At 41.9% G+C, this 16,497-nt stretch overlaps 2 protein-coding genes across 2 annotated transcripts; both read right to left on the bottom strand.

The window, feature by feature from the left end:
* Positions 1 to 465: 465 nt before the first annotated feature.
* On the bottom strand, positions 466 to 3,382 carry LOC125520407 (protein HASTY 1). Its single transcript, XM_048685360.2, has 6 exons — positions 3,146 to 3,382; positions 2,390 to 2,497; positions 2,118 to 2,282; positions 1,786 to 1,889; positions 987 to 1,245; positions 466 to 873 (listed from the first exon to the last, which is right to left on the bottom strand). The coding sequence occupies exons 1-6, from the start codon at positions 3,218 to 3,220 to the stop codon at positions 667 to 669; spliced, it is 918 nt and encodes a 305-aa protein (XP_048541317.1). The 5' UTR covers positions 3,221 to 3,382; the 3' UTR covers positions 466 to 666.
* Positions 3,383 to 5,381: 1,999 nt separating this feature from the next.
* LOC125552678 (uncharacterized) lies at positions 5,382 to 13,667 on the bottom strand. Its single transcript, XM_048716312.2, has 10 exons — positions 13,282 to 13,667; positions 10,066 to 10,187; positions 8,940 to 9,984; positions 8,055 to 8,591; positions 7,649 to 7,837; positions 7,344 to 7,571; positions 7,006 to 7,239; positions 6,718 to 6,793; positions 6,458 to 6,647; positions 5,382 to 6,367 (listed from the first exon to the last, which is right to left on the bottom strand). Exons 1-10 carry the CDS (start codon positions 13,456 to 13,458, stop codon positions 5,896 to 5,898), a joined length of 3,270 nt encoding a protein of 1,089 aa, XP_048572269.2. The 5' UTR covers positions 13,459 to 13,667; the 3' UTR covers positions 5,382 to 5,895.
* Positions 13,668 to 16,497: the final 2,830 nt, after the last annotated feature.

Below are 16,497 nucleotides of genomic sequence, written 5' to 3'. Positions count from 1 at the left end.
CGAGTCTGAGTGCTTCAAGAAGCGTGATACGCGTAATAGGGAGCGCAGTTCTTCTTCTAGGACTCGTGCTTCTTCCTCAACGTCGTCTACTGTCACCACGGGCTCTATGACTGGTACTTCTAGTGTCGAGTGACCACCATCTACACAGTCAGGTACATCCCCATTTTATTTATTTGTTCATCTTCTCCAACAAGATTACCATAGTTAAAAAGGTTGTGTGCTTGTCTTTTATAAAGAAGATAAAACCAAGTACCATGAAGTCTATCCTCACACTCCAATAGTATGGGCTCTAATAAGTTGACTGTCCACTCCTCCAAGATTTCACGGGGACAATGCTTGACCAGAGGAATAACTACAAGATGGATAAGCTTCCCTAAATGTCTCAATTCCATACACCCTAAAGCTTCCGTGAACGCATTACCAACAGATAGACTTTCCAACAACTTAGGGAATGCCCCCTTAATGGTTGTACACAGACCTATAAAATTGTACCTATGGCAATGATATAAGCAGTAAACAGCATGATTATCATAATAAACATTTGATGTAGAATTTAAGTTCATGCCACTCAAGAAAACTCTCACTTCAAACATTTGACTTTGGTCATTTCTAAGTACTCCAGTATCGATAAAAAAACAGTATATCTGAACCGCTATAGCAATGTACTCACACCCTCTGTCGAGTTCCCTCTAACAGTGCCCTTGTCTCATTCTCACGGAACCATCCCTCACTGTCAATAGTATACAGCCCATCAGAAATTTCAAGCAAATGATCAAGCTCCATACAGCTCAAGGTTTTAGCCTTTTCAACTTCTGCAGGCAACAAGTCAACACCAATTTCCGCCATCCAAAGTACATGTATACAACGGAGCAGCTGAAAAAATATGAAAGAAATAGATTGTAAACACACGGCTGTATGCAACCTAAATTTGCTGTGTATTTACGATCATTGTTCGGGCACAACTGCAAATTTAGAGGATCATTTACCCGCAAGAATAGAGGAATGATTAATTCCAAAAGAGCTATGGAGAACACACCACAAGCACCATACTCGTTTATTCCATTCATAAGCTTTTCCTCACAGAATTTCACAACGTGATAAGACATCTTCAAAAATTGACCATCAGAAAATAGATTGCTCAATCCAGACATGGTACGCACATATTTACGATTCCACTCCATCTGGATCCATATTCTGTTGAGAGAATTAAGTAGACATAGAAGCATACCCATGTATTGCTGAATCCTGTAAAATAGTTCAAAGGTAAGTAGTCGCTTTGTAACTGCTCCCTCTGCTCTTAAATAAGTGATATTTTTTACTTGCATGGTTTGCAAGGTACAGATTAATTCATAAACTGTAGTAATAACATGATCATAAATTCATAACTAAATTAATAGAAGCCTTCTGTCAATACTCCAGTTAAGTCTCAACTATGAAATTTGGTGTATTTAATGCTATGAAGAATAGCAACCTGTATTCCCATGAGACCAAGTATATATACACATGCATGCGTGGTACATATGCACAAAACGCCCAATACAGCGGTCATATGACACAGCTAATATGTGGCAAACTGGCAACTATGCACATCTCTAACATTGAATATACCGCTCCTGGCCTACTGAGCAATGTCTCATGTTGACAATTGAAAAAAAATTGTTCATATTGGAAATCCATTTTGAAAATAAGGACCTCAGGCTTCTATAATGTCATTTATTTATGGAGAAGGGGGCGTTACATACAGTTGGATACCAGGCAATCCAAATTAGTGGAAGCATATCATACCCTAGACAAGACGTTGCAATAATAAATGCCTCGCATAATAAATTATGCTCTGCAAGGATAGGACAGTCCATTCCTTGGTGAGAAGAAATTGTGTCATTGATTCCCTGTACCATCAACAAAGCACATTCAAGAACAGAAAAAAAAAAGTATTCCCTCTGTAACATAATGTCTTACATTAAGTTATAGAGGTTGTATATTATAGTCAGAGTGCATCTCTCTTGAAATAAAATATGTGTACCACCTGGTAAAAACAATTGTCACACATTTAAATGTCTGAACAAAGCAGGACACATCATAAAGGGACATACAAAAAACTAATCATAATGGTATACCGTGGGTGCCGCACTCCAATCACTGTTCTGGGGTCTTTTATCTGACATGCTGCTTCTACTGTCAGTACTCTCTAAAACTAAATCATGATCGGATTTAACCAGCTGTAACATCAACTTCAGAAGATCAGCGCTGCTAAGTTTTTCACTCCTGTATTTCAGGAGATGCTGCAGAAAAAAAAAGACCAATGAAAAGGAAATAAAAGAATTAAGGACCCAGTCATCTGAGAGTATGTACATGAAGCACTATGATGAAGTAAAGTGTCAGGAAGGACCTGAAGCATCTTATAGCCATGAAGTTGAACCTTGATCAACTCCTGGTTGGCCAGCAAAAGTGAAACCTTTAGAAAGGATTCCACGTATAGTTCCTCTTCTGTTCTTACCTGGAGTATTTCACATTGATCAGACATCACCAATGCATTGTTTGATAAAAGAAAAAAGTGACAGAATTTGAAGAAAGCACGCCGGTAATTGCATTGTGCACATTTCTGAAGGTGTGCCGTCAAATTGGCGAGTCCTCGGTACAGAATTTACTAGGTCCCATGTCAGATCACAAAGGCCAAAGCTAGCGAATTAAAGTCTACGGAATATAAATTCAACTAAATCCGCTTAATAACTAGTAGTACAAAGCGTGCTAGAGTAGAGACCTCTTCGTTCCATCATATAATGTTGCTGAAACTAGCATTGTCTAAAATTCCAATTGCAGTGTCGTGAACGGATTAAAGTTGCTCTGTTTGTTCCATCCTGTAATGCCGCCAAAATTAGCATGTTCAGAACTCCAATTGTGACGTCTTGGACGTATTTGCTATATTAGTGACACGTGTGGCCACACCATCGGTTCACAACCTAAAAACTGCTGCGGACACCTGAGATTCAATTCATGCTGCATTGGACGAAAAACTGGGCACGAGTTTGGAACCCTAGGCGTAGACAAAGCACGTGATAAGCTGCGGCCTGGATACTCGTTTAGGCTTAGAGTTCTGTATCTTTAGCTGTCACCGAAACAGAAGCAAGGCCAGTACAAGTAGTACCTGTCCCAGGTTTGGAGGGTCCGAATCGCGGTCGGCGCCCGTCGCCGCCTCCGTTGGGAGGCAGGACGCGTCCATGGAGATTGAGGGGAAGCCTCGAGGTGGCTGGCGCCGGCCGTGCGCGGGCTCAGGAGAGGAGGGAGTGGAGGAGGGGCGGATCCTATTCCCCGCGTACCGCCGGGGATAGAGATCTTTTTTTTTCTTTTGAGAGTTCCGGCCTTCCGGGAAGAGAGATGAAACGCGTGAGCGCCCTTGCGCTATATAGGCCGGCCATTCAGGGTTTACCAGCACCGGTTTTGGTTTTTCCCTTTCTTTTTACCGTTTTTTTATTTTACTTTTTTACTTCTCTTATTTTCTGTTTCCATTATTTTTTTACTTTTCATATTTTAAACTTATGACTCTTTTTAAGAAATCGGTAATAAAAGAAACTCAAGAACAATTTTTAAATTCACGAACAATTCCTGAATTTCGGGAACATTTTTAAAATTCGTGAATATTTTTTGGAATTCAAGAACATTACTTTTGGACTTGTGAATTATTTTTTAATTTATGACCATTTTCTAAATTTTATATCTATACTTTTAATTTTAGAAAAAAATTCAAACAGCGGATTTTTGTTTTGAAATTCATGAACAGCTTTTTGTTAATTTGGAAACAAATTTTGAAATTCCTGAACATTTTTCGAATTTTCAACATTTTCGAAAATTCGTGAACATTTTTTGGATTCATGAACATTTTCCTGAATTCATTAATAATTTTGAAATTCGAGAACATTTTTCAAAATCATGAATATCTTTTGAAAATCAGAGCATTTTTCAAATTCAGGAACATTTTTTGAAATTGGAAACTTTTTTCAAATTCATGAATATTTTTTATAATTCAGTAACATATTTCAAATACATTAATATCTTTTGAAAATCAGAGCATTTTTCAAATTCACGAAAAAAATTTGAAATTGGAAACACTTTTCAATTCGTGAATATTTTTTATAATTCGGGAACATTTTTCAAATTCATGAACATTTTTTAAATTTGGGAACATTTTTTAATTCAAAACTTTATTTAAAATCCCTAACAGTTTTTAGAGAAGCAAAAAAACAGAAAATCTCTACTACTTAAAAAGAACGTAAGGTTTCCATTTCACCTCTCTTTCGTCTAACCTTCCTTATATATGTCCCACTCTTCCCTTCTCCCTTTTGACTTTTTCTCTCATCTATGATTTTTCTCCCATCCATTCTCCCTAAAATAGAATCAATTGTCTCATGTTTTGTTAACTTACCAAAAACATATTTTGTTTGGTAAGTAATTGAATTCTGACCAAATAAGTGCTTAAGGATAAAATGGCAGGTAAATCATGACGATTGCATACAAAATCTTGCTAAGATTTTAGCGCATCAATATAATAATAGATGCGCAGTCAGGAGCTAATGTACTAAAATATTTATATTCCCGTTGCAACGCACGGGCAATTGTCTAGTAAAACAAAAAACTATGGAGCGCCGTAGAGCATATGGGTCGGCCCAAAGCTAGTGCGGGGGAAGGAGGGGCATGCGTTTCCTCTCTATTCCCCGCGTAGGTCGGGGAAGGTCATGTGGAGGCAGCCGAGCAATCGGTGACGAAGGAAGACCACAACCCACAGGGGTCGGTGGCCACAAGGGTGTCTGACCCGCGTATTTGGGCTTTTTAAGGCCTTCTACAATGTAAGATGCTTAGGAGAGATGCTTAGAGAAATAAATCGTTTTTTTTCTAAAGCATCGGTGCTTATTTTTAGATGGCGGATGCTTAATTAGGCATGCTTTCTGTAGCTTAAGAAAAAAGTAATTTATTTTATCAAGGACCTCACTAAGCAGTAAACACCTTACATTGCATAAGGCCTAAGGGCATCTCCAACAGCTGCCTTATTTTAGTGCACCATGCAACTAAATAGTGCAGCCGTTGAAGATGCTCTAACCTCCTCAAAACGCCTCTCCTTTAGTCATAACTAGATAATACCCCGAGCGTTGCAGCAGGATGTTATTGTGTGACAAAGAGCTCAAAAGAGAGGAAGGCACAATAAGAAGAAAAGGGTTAGAAAATCCAATTTTGTACAAGATCTTAGTATTTTATTGGATGATCAAAAGTAGTGTGTTCATCTCAGTGGAAAGGAGACCATGCAACTAAAAAGAATATTAGCACATAATTTATTTTAATGAGAACACCAATATAGAGAAGATAAAAAAAAACATCATGACCAGCAGGGCTTCAAACAAAGTATAAGCTGAGATACTACCGCAATATGAATTGCTTGTTTGCACCTTGACTGAACACATAGCTTCGATCTTACTCGTGTCGTGTATGTGGTTCCACTCAACTTATATAGCACTACATTTATATACACCCAGATTGTAAAAATTGTGCTGAAACCAGTACACATGAAGCACAACTTTTTAAGAATAGTAGATAACTGTGCAGAAAAGCCAGCGTGTGGTCACGGACAAAACAGAAGGACTGTTCCAGTGATCCTAGAAGAAAACTATTGCAGAATTTTCCACCGGGGATGCATCGCGATGTGCGACCCAGCGGCTATGATCACCCACCCTGTTTACAGAGCACCACAGATTCACTAAGGCCCTGTTCGGAACTTCCCCACTCCGCGGAGTTGGGGGGGGCTGGGTTTTGGCAGCTCCGTCAAATTTAGCTAAAGTCTGGTCCGCTCCCGGAGCGGAGTTAAAGGAGACGAGAGAAACCGAACGCAGCCTAAACAAAGCAAGTCATTTAGAGGAGATGACTGTACCACGGGCCATGAACCTGCTCTGATATTGTTGCTACTTTGATCAGCACCTCAGCTGCCTTCACTACGCGGTCGGTGAGCTTTGTCGCCCCGATGCGCCCCAGGGCCGCCTCGGCGAGTTTCCTGCCCTTCGTCCCGTTGCCACCTAGGGTGACTGCACGGAACGCGCAGTGAACAGATCGAGACACCTTCCTGAAGACAGTGTCATCAGTCTGGAGGCTTTTGAGAAAGACCCTGCTCAATATCTGCTTCCTGTTCTCAACCATTTCATCCGAACAAGGGCCGGCCGAGGTCGACGAACGGACCATCACCTCGATGATCTGATCCATGCCAACATCAGAAAAACTGTCTAGTAGCTCTGCAAGCGTGTTGAACAGTTCCAAGGTAGAATTTTCCAGTTCTGAGGGAGTGGCCTTTGAGTCCTCACTCATCAATACTTGACGCTGGACAAGCATGCTGTAAGAAGAACATAACTAGGTTCAGTCGTTAATGCGTTCTAGTGCTCTGATATTATTATGTAGTAATGAACACAGCATAAAATTCCACCTTGTTGCGATAACAATCACTTGTTGGAACTGACTCTGGACACCACGCAACCTCAACCAGTTGAGCTTAAATGTTTCGGGTACTGATTTTCTTTCCATGCCCTCCATCCTGCTGATAAGCTGTAACAGCCCAATCCTTACTAGCCTGTCGATCGTTTCTCCTGAGCACTCTGGTAGGATCTCTGTACTTCCTGTTTCATGTTATGTAACGTGATTAACAAACTCAGGTAAATGGCCAGCATAAAATTAATGAGCAAATACCTGCTACAGGCACTGTAGATTGTTGCTGATCTGGAGTTCCACGACCAGCTCGGAGGGTCGTAACCAATGGCTGAACCTGTTATGACAGACAGGCGTAGATTCAATCAACAGCAGCAGATGAGAACCATAAATACTTAGGCTAGTGTTGCTTAAAACAGCCCATAGGGGGTCTGTAGCTTAATCAATAACAGCGGGTAAAAACCACAACTACTTGTCTATTATTACTGCTTAATACAGTAGCTGTGCATAGTGTTTACTAGGAGTAAAATTTAAGAACATGAAACTAACATTGTCTGATGCAGGCAGGATCTGTAAGGAGCTGACATATTCATTCCATTCTTCTTCTACCATATCCTTTGAGGTAGAAATCCACTGAATAGTTGAAGTGAGAGACACTAATGCATTGGAACGGGATCCATAGCGATCGGCAAAAGCTTTCTGCAGGTACTCGACCCCACCTGAGCCCTTTATAATTGGTTTCAGTAGTTGGATTCGTGCTCTACTGACTTCAGACTGAAGAGCCTGTTTAATAAAAAATATTTAGTTTCTGAATGATGCTATAGATTCACTGTGTAGCTAGTGTAAATTACTCAAAACCTCGAGGTAGTATTAAGGATTATACAAACCTTTAACTCTTCCATAGTGAACCGCAAGCCCTTGATGACAGCTATTACAAATGCATTTCGATCTCTATCATGAGAATCAGAGTGTCCGATCAATTCGTTCAATAATTTGTCATGACTGATCTTCATTTCTTCTTCCTTTGCGGGAGAAGATAATTTACGCAGCATGCCCAGAGAGTACTGCAGAATCTGCCCCAAATATTGTGTGCCCTGGGTGCTCGACTCAAGTACCTTTCCACAAGAAATGATTCGTTGGTATCAGATGTATTTAATAGATTCATGATAACACTCATTCAGACTCTTCTTACCTGGGACAATATTTCAAGGTTAATATTGTTTGTTATTTCTTCTTTCCACCCTTTACTGGCCATCTGGTGCAATGCATCCCTGACTTCGTTTACTAGGTTGACCAGATAACTGTAATCTGGTGTGTCTCCTTTCATTGAATCCACAACCACATCCCAGAAAGCTTTCTCCATTGTTTCCCTAACTTGTGCCTGAGAATAAAAAAGTGGGCAACTAAGAAAATAACATACTACTTAACCGGAGGTGCATCTTACACTGGAAAAAACTACACCCTAGATCATGGCATTTGAGTTCCCCTAGACACTCAAAGCTCACACAGATTCTCTACCATGATACACATTTTTGGTTCTTAGATTACCCCAGGTGTGAAGCTCAACAGTAATATTCTAATATACGAGAGGACCTAACCTTGAAATCCCCCTCAACTTTACCAACGTCATCAGAGCTATCAGAAAAAGAACCATGCAAAATCTCATTGACCATTTGTTCATTATCTGTTGGCAGCTTTTCTGGCACCGTTCTGCTCATTTGGCTGCTGATGACCTTGTCTCCTGAGTTACTTTCAGATGGTGAAGGGGAAGCTTTCAACAAATATCCGACAAGCTCATTCTCTATTGGCAGCTCTCCTGACCCTGTGCTACTCATTTGACCACCGTTGTCTCTAGTGTTACTTTGAGACGTTGAAGAAGAAGCCTTGGACAAAGATTGAACAACTCTACCTAGCCTTTCACCATCCTTACCCAAATTATCTTTGGTGTCAGAAAGAAGAGACTGTCCAGAAAGAGATGCGACATTTGCATCTGATGTTGCCAAGGGGCTCCTATTTTCCTTGGCTCCAATGAACTTTGACCTTGTTTCTGATAAAGCAAGTTCCATCCTCTCAATACCAGCTTCACCACCTAGGTGCCAAACCTTCTCCCTTAAAAGTTTCTGGTGTACCATAACCTGGACGGCAAACAGAATTTTGTTTCAGCAGATGTTACACTTACGAAGATGTCAAGAAAAGAGCATCGGAGTAATAAACTACTCCCTCCGTCCCATAATATAAGAGTGTTTTCGACACTATACTAGTGTCAAAAACGCTCTTATATTATGGGACAGAGGGAGTAAGTGTAAACATTCTAGCACGTTTGTTAGAACGCCCAAGGCTTTATTCCTCAGATGATACATTAAGACAAATCATATGCACCCAAAATAAGACTTGTTCAAAGCCAAATCATATGCACCCAAAACTACACACGGGATATGGCAGAACATAAAAAAGAAGCACCGATATAAAATTATGAATCATACCTGTTTCTGGATGGCTGTTGAATTAATATTAGTATAATTAAGGCTATCTGACATGCCTTCAGTAGTTAATTTGCATGTTTGCATCATTGAGAGCTCAAGCTTGCATGCAGCTGTCACGAGATCTTCCTCTAGCGACTTGGCATCTTTTGCTTTCCACACCACAAAGTGGTAAAGATAAGCACACCAAGCTTTATCAAAAGAAGCCAGCTGAGATCTGAATTTTGTTCGATCAGCAGCAATTGAAGAACACTCCTGGTTATTAGAAGATCCAGGAGAGACTGCACCTAATGTAGACTGCTGCAATATGCATGCACCGTCTAACCCATCAAGTATTGTCTTCATCAGCAGTTCAAATTCCTTCACAAAGTTTGTTGCTGACTCCACAAGTAGTTTCTCTCGCTCGCCTTGTACATTAAAAACAGCCCCTGGATGACCTAGAATCATGTAAGCACAAAGCACTACCCTTGGTGAATATCTAGGTAACTTGCCAGCGTCAGAATTTTTAGTTGTCCTTTTTGGTGTTACTCTAGCTCTTGCTGCACTACTTGGTAGGATTCTCGCATTTGGTGATCCCAGGTGCTTGAGCAGATGATCGATATTTTCTGGTGTGCATGAACTTGATGTCTCAGAAAGAATAAAACGACTCTCCAAGCAATCAAGCAATGCCCTGGCGGTCTGAAGAACTTTTGTAGATTCAATACAGAGGGCTAGTTTTTCAAATGGCAGAGAATTAGCAGATTCCTGATTTATTCCCAGCACGTCAAAGGCCGCAGCCAACACCACTGTAGTCTCCCTGTACTTATTCTCTGATGTCACTCTTTGCCCAAAGAACTTTTTTGTCCTCTCCTCCAGCGCAGCTCGCCTCTGCAAACGAGCATGCAAGAGTTGAATACGGTTCTCCTCCGCTTGCTGTACCCGATGCTCAACTCTCATGCCAAGCTCCTCCCTTTCCCTGTTGAACCTCATTTCTGCATCCTTCTTAGCAGCCTGACGCAGCTCATCCAGTTTAGCTAAACGATTCTGCTCTTTCTCCAGGAGGCTCAACCTACAATTATAGAATATTCTTCAATCTTTGGTAAAAAAGAATCAAATAATAATACCCTACCGGTTTGCCTCTTTTGATTACCTCTTCTGCTTAGCAGCCACAAGCTTTGCTTCAAGGCGTTGCTTGGGATCCTCCTCCTGAGATGGCTGTGAAGTGCTCCTGACCGCATGTCTTGCTTTGCATGATAATGTTTCATGGAATTGCTGGAGAGGACAACAGTTTATATAAGTAGGCAGCAGCAAACATATATGTTTTACCAGTCCATGAAACTTCGCAAAACTTGCCCCATTTTGGTCATTTCACCCTTCACACAGTTCTCAAAAGTTAGTTAACAAAACAAGAGAATGAACTTTCTGGTCATATAAATTTGTAATGGAGACTCAACATTCTCACCGTCAGAACCAACCAGGGCTTAAACAAGCCCTCTTCTAATTAATGCACCGAGACACAAAGCTTTCACATTTTCTCTAAAAAATAACCAACCAGGGCTCCCACTGCCACAAAGTTAAGATAAACCTCAACTACCTTGCAGTTCTAAGATCTGATCAAATAAACTAACACACGGTGCCAACTTGGCAGCCATTTTGCCACACTAAGAGCTTGATATGGTGATGCAAAGCATGAAGGCTGACATGGCTTCGAGACCGGGTGGGTTTCTGGTATCATTTTTCAAGAAGTTCTTGGGGGCAGTCAAGGGTTTTGTTCTTCAAATTCTCAATGGAATTGCCCTTGGCACGGTAGTATGTCAAGGTTGACTTTGGGGTGTGAATGCTTATTCCTAAAACTGAAGGGGCGGGGTGCGTTAGGCATTTCCACCCTATCGCGCTAATTAGTGTAATTTTCAAGATCATTGCTAAAGCTTATGCCACCAGGTTCTCCGGGGTGGCGCATACAATTATTAGCTCTAGTTAAACATCATTTATCAAAGGTAGACTTATCCTGGACGGGGATCTGGCGCTACAAGAGATTGTTCACAAACTTCGAATCAAGAATCTATGGGTAGTCTTGCTAAAACTGGACTTCATGGAAGCATATGATAGGATAAACTGGAAGTTTCTACGCAAAGTTATGCCCAGGGAAGGTTTTGACGCTGGATATATTCATCGGATCATGCAGTTGGTCTCGGGTGGCCAAACTGCAATGTGCATTGATTGAGAAGTGCACCCCTTCTCCTGCAATCTCAGAGGGGTGAGATAAGGGGATCCCATCTCACCCCTCTTGTTTGACTTGGTGGGGATGCCTTTGCAGAAATCCTATCCCCAGCCAATATGGCAGGTCATGTCTGCGGAGTGATGCCGCACTTGATCCGGTGGAAGGGGGAGGGGGGGGGGGGGTCTTGCATCTCCAACGCATGGATGATACCATGATCCTCTCATCCAGAACAAGCCCGCTGCCATTGCAAACATGAAATTCCTGTTTATGTGCTTCGAGAACATGTCAGCGTTAAATTTTAATATACACAAGAGTGAAGTTATTGCCATGGGGAGTTGGGAGATCTCTTCAAGTTAGGCAGCTTCCCTATAACATACATGTGAATTCCTAACAGTGATAGGAAAATCTCCAGTGCCACCACGTTGAGAAAGTTGCTAACCATGTTGGAACCATGGCAAGGAAAATGTCTTTCCTCTGGGAGGATGCTAATCCTCACTAACACAGTAATATGTGCTTATGCAGCCTACCAAGGTACTTCATGGGACTTTACATGCTGCCAGACAGAATTCACGCTGCCATGGACACGCACCGCTCCCACTTCTTTTGGGAAATAGCTGGACCGAAGAGACCTTAGTCAATTGGCTGGCAGGGCGCCGCGCTAAAGTATGTGGTGGCCTCAGCCTGCTTAACTAGCTCATGAACATTTCATCAATGACCAAGTGGATCTGGAAGTTGTACCAAGATGACAGGAGCCTCTAGAAAGATATTCATTTTAGCTAAATATCCCGAGGCCTCGGATATCTACTTCTGCATTGGGGCAGGGGGGTCTCGATTTTGGAAAAGCATCGACCGCATTAAATATATCTTCAAGCTCGGTGCTAAGTATGCAGTTAACGACATCCAACTGACACTTTTTTCTAGATGGATTGGTGGCATGGTGCGAGCCCCTTGAAATACCGGTTTCCCCTGCTGTTTAACATTTGTTCCAACCCCTCGTTCACGGTTGATTAGGCATTTAGAGGTGATGGCTAGCATATCCATTTCCACCGCTCCTTCAGCCACGATGAGCTCCTACCGTGGGAGGCGCTTCACTCAGTGATGGAGGAGGTTCAATTGGGTTCCATCGACAAATCCATGTCCTGGGCACTGGAACCTTCAGGGATTTTCTCGTCCAAGTCACTCTACTCTAGGATTTGCCAAGAAGTGGCTCACTTCAAGGATATGTGGAGCGCCGATCGCCTTTAAAGATCAAGATTTTCACTTGGCAACTTGCCGGAGATCGTCTCCCTTCTACTGACCAAATACTGAAGTATCACGGGCCGTCCTGTGCGTTGTCCGTTGTGTGGTGAGGAGGAAAATATGCTGCATATCTTCTCCTGTCACCTTGCACATTTCATGTGGAGTGGCATCTGCCAGTTGCTTGGGTGTCACTGGGATCTGGCTAACTTTACGGGTTTCTTTGCTGTCCTTTAAGGGTTTCCGCTTAGAGGTATTCTTTGGTTTTACTTTTCAGAGGAATGTTGGGCTCTATGGAATATTAGAAACAAACTAACCATTGAATATGGGATCCCGAAACATCCTATATTTGTTCAGCTTTGGAAAGCGACCGCCAAGCGAAGGAATAAGAGCACAAGCCAAGGAGCACTAAACTGTTCTTTCTGATCTATCGTTGTTGGGGTCTGTTTCTCTCGGGTTGCACTTAAACGGTTAAACCTTAGGCTGATGTAGTCAGCAAGTAAGACTTCCATACTGCTGTTTGACTTTATTAATTCGGGTATTAATTCATACAGTATAAGTTTTGTTTGGTCCAATTACTCTGATTGGCTGGAGCGTAACTATTCATTGGAATTGGAACTCCTACAGGAAATCAGTCCGCAGATCCCTTAACACCAAAAGATCACATCGCTCGTGCAAAATCTATAGGGATTAGGCATGAAAGGTCAGAAAATGCAACGAAGCCTGATGCTCAACGTAAGAAGAACCCCTCGACCGGAAGAAAAGGGTTCAGGGGTTCACCGGGCACTGAGAAATCGATTTCTTTATACCGCATAAACGTGCTGGCTAAATCTCCATTTCGAAGTCATACTCAACTATGAATGCGAAATAATGAAGCACGCAGCGAAAAAAATGGTGGGGGGTACCAACCTGCCTCCGGAGTTGGGCGTCGCGGAGTTTGGCCTCGATCTCTCCGGCGGTTGCCGGTGCGTCGGCGCTTGACTCGCGCGCCTGGAGGAGCCTCCTCCTGATCCGCCGCGGCACCCTGGCCACCGGCGAACCCTCCTCCGCCGGTATGTCTAGTGCTACCGCCTCCGGTACCGTCATTCGCTCCGACCGCCGATTCCTGACCAGGTTCAATCCCAAATCGCGCAGACCTACGCGCCGCCGCGTCAGATTCCGCCGGAGGTCGCACGAATTCGGCCGGCGAATCGGCTGTCGCTGTCGCTGCTGTTGCTGCTCGTTGAGGACTGAAATCCGCAATCAGCCTTCCAAGCAAACACGCAGACAACAAAAGGAGAATGAGAACACCACCGTCGCCAAGATTCGTGCACGATCCGACGGGACAGAAATCAGCCTGAAGCCAAATAAAAATTAGACGACTGGAAATTAAATGGAAGTTTTAACAAAAGCGGGATAGTTGGCCTGGAAAAGCTATTTACGCACACACACAAAACATATCCGACGTGGCACAAAAAACATCCTTAAGGACAGTGGCGGAGCTTCAAAGAAAATGTTGGGCGGGCCAAGCTAAAAAAAATGCACAAAATTTTTAGGCATTAGTGCCTACTTGATACCTTTTGTTCTCATTGATTTTTTTACGGGTTAACAAACAAGTTACTGGCAAGATACTAATATCTACTCCCTCTGTTTCGAATTATTTGTCGCAGAAATGGATGTATCTAGAACTAAAAAATGTCTAGATACATTTATTTTCTACGACAAGTAATTCCGAACGGAGGAAGTACCTTATTACACATTGTTTGAATGATCTTCTTACATTAAAATGCACTTAACAAAAAAACATTATGTGCTAGATACAAACAATCCGCTAATTTACCCGAGAAAAATCTATCTTTATCTTCTATTTCTGCATATGAATTTATAATAAAATGCATGAATTATGCTCAGTTCAGTCAATCAATAACAAGAATCTAGTACTCCAGAGATAATTAGAAATTACCCGGCGACACAGTGGCCAGGAGGTGAACATCCAACGTTACTCGACACCGACAGTAGACCGGTAGTCTCAGTGGATTGCAGCGGTCAGCCAAGGCATCTGGGCGGCACCACGACAGGATCGCGACGGCCAAGACTAGGACTGGCCAGTGTGGAGGCCGGAGGCCGGAGGGAAGGAAAGATGGCGCCACTAGGATCTCGCGTTGTGGCAGGCAAAGCCATGGAGTAGGCAACAGGAAGCAAAAAAACATGCGTTTAGCAGCGAGGAGCTTGTCTGATCTGCACGATGTGCGGCACAAGATTTGTGTCTGCGTGAGATGCGCGCGAAGGCGGCGTTAGTCCTGGCTGGCTGTCGCTGTTGCTCGTCTTGTGTGTGCTCGTTCTGCTTCGATCGATTCATGGATTGTAACAGGCTGAGTGGGCTAGCATATAGGTATAAAAAATTGAGAAAAACCTGGGCGGGTTTTTCTCAATTTTTTATACCATGGCCCGGTTTGGCCCCAACAAAGCTCCGCCCCTGCTTAAGGAACTAGGGGAAGTGTGGCAAATAGAAGAAACTAAAGCTATACAAAGGGCTAGGGAGAGAGATATCCTGGAAGGAGATAGAAATACAACATATTTTCAGGTTGTTGCCAATCAAAGTAGGAGGAAGCATATAATTGATGTATTAGAAGGGGAAGATGGTCATGTTACAGATGATATTGGGATGAGAAGCATTCTTGTAGACGACTATAAAAAGGTGTTTAGGTGAAAGCCCATACCTGAAATTAATCTCAGAAGGGATTTTTTCAGTGGGGAAGAAAAGATTACTGTAGAAGAAAATACTAGGTTAGAGGCTAGGTTTACTAAAGAGAAAATAAAGGATGTTATCTTTAGCTCCTATTCAGATGGGGCTCCTGGCCCTGATAATTTGCCCTTTATGTTGTATCACAAGAAGTTGGGATCTTGTTAAGGTTGATCTCATTAGGATATTTGATATTTGGTTTTGATGGGGATTTGAACCTATTCAGACTGAACTTTTCCATGATAATTTTGATTCCTAAGGAAAATGAAGCCATAACCATGAATAGATTCAGGCCTATTAGTTCGTTAAATTGTTGCTTTAAGATCTTCACTAAATTTTTAACTAATAGATTAACTTTGATTATAAGTAGACTCATTTCATATGCAACCTGCTTTTGTGAGGGGTAGATATATTCTTGAAAGTGTAGTCACTACCTGTGAAGTTGTGCATGATGTGCACTCTTTTGGCACACAAGGTTTAGTTTTTAAGATTGACCATGAGAAAGTCTATGGTAAGGTGAATCTATAGTTCTTTTTTAGCTGGTGGCTCTTAGGGGTTTTCGTAAAAAAATGGATTGAATGTATTAGGAATGTTACACAAAATGGTTTTGTAGGGGTTAAAATTAATGGGATAGAAAGTAATTTTTTTCCTTACTGGAAAGGGACTAAGGCAGGGTGATCCTATATCACCTATCCTCTTTAATCTAGTGGTGGATGTTTTCTCTAAGATGCTAAGCAAAGGCTCTCAAGCAGGGCTGGTTAGGGATTTGTGCCCTGAGTTAATTAGAGGAGAGGTCATGTGTCTGCAATATGCTGTCGGCACTCTATTGTTTTTAGAAAATGATACTAGAGTTGCTCTAAGTCTGAAATGGATTCTAACTTGTTTTAAGCAAATTTCTGGAATGAGAATTAACTATAATAAGAGTGCTATGGTCCCCTTTAACTTAGAAGCTGTTGATCTTAATCTTGTTGTGGATATCTTCCAATGCATAATTGCAAATTTCCTTATTAAATAATTAGGGAAACCTTTACATTTTGACAAACTTAGTAGTGAGGATCTACAAGCCTTGATTGATAAAATACTAGCTAGAATAGCTGGTTGGAGAGGCAAGCTTCTCTCTTATTCGGGGGAAAATTACTTTGATTAGATCATGTCTAGCTAGCATTCAACTTTATTTTTTGTCCTTTTTTAAAATTTCCTAAGTGGGCTCTTGAATCTGATCAACTCTCACATGGCAGACTGCATGTGGAGTGATAGTGAAGGGACCGGTAAAATTCACGTAGCCAATTGGCCTTCCATCTGTATGAGAAAAGAATATGGAGGAATGGGAGTTTTAAATCTCCAAGATATGAACCTATGCTTAATAGGATCTTGGGTGAAGAGATATATAGTCGGTGAGGGCT

The sequence above is a fragment of the Triticum urartu genome, chromosome 6A (assembly GCF_056163025.1).
Source record: "Triticum urartu cultivar PI428250 chromosome 6A, HENAU_Tu73, whole genome shotgun sequence".
Taxonomy (NCBI): domain Eukaryota; kingdom Viridiplantae; phylum Streptophyta; class Magnoliopsida; order Poales; family Poaceae; genus Triticum; species Triticum urartu.
The sequence above is the reverse complement of the archived record's forward strand: the minus strand, read 5'-3'. Positions and strand labels throughout refer to the sequence as shown.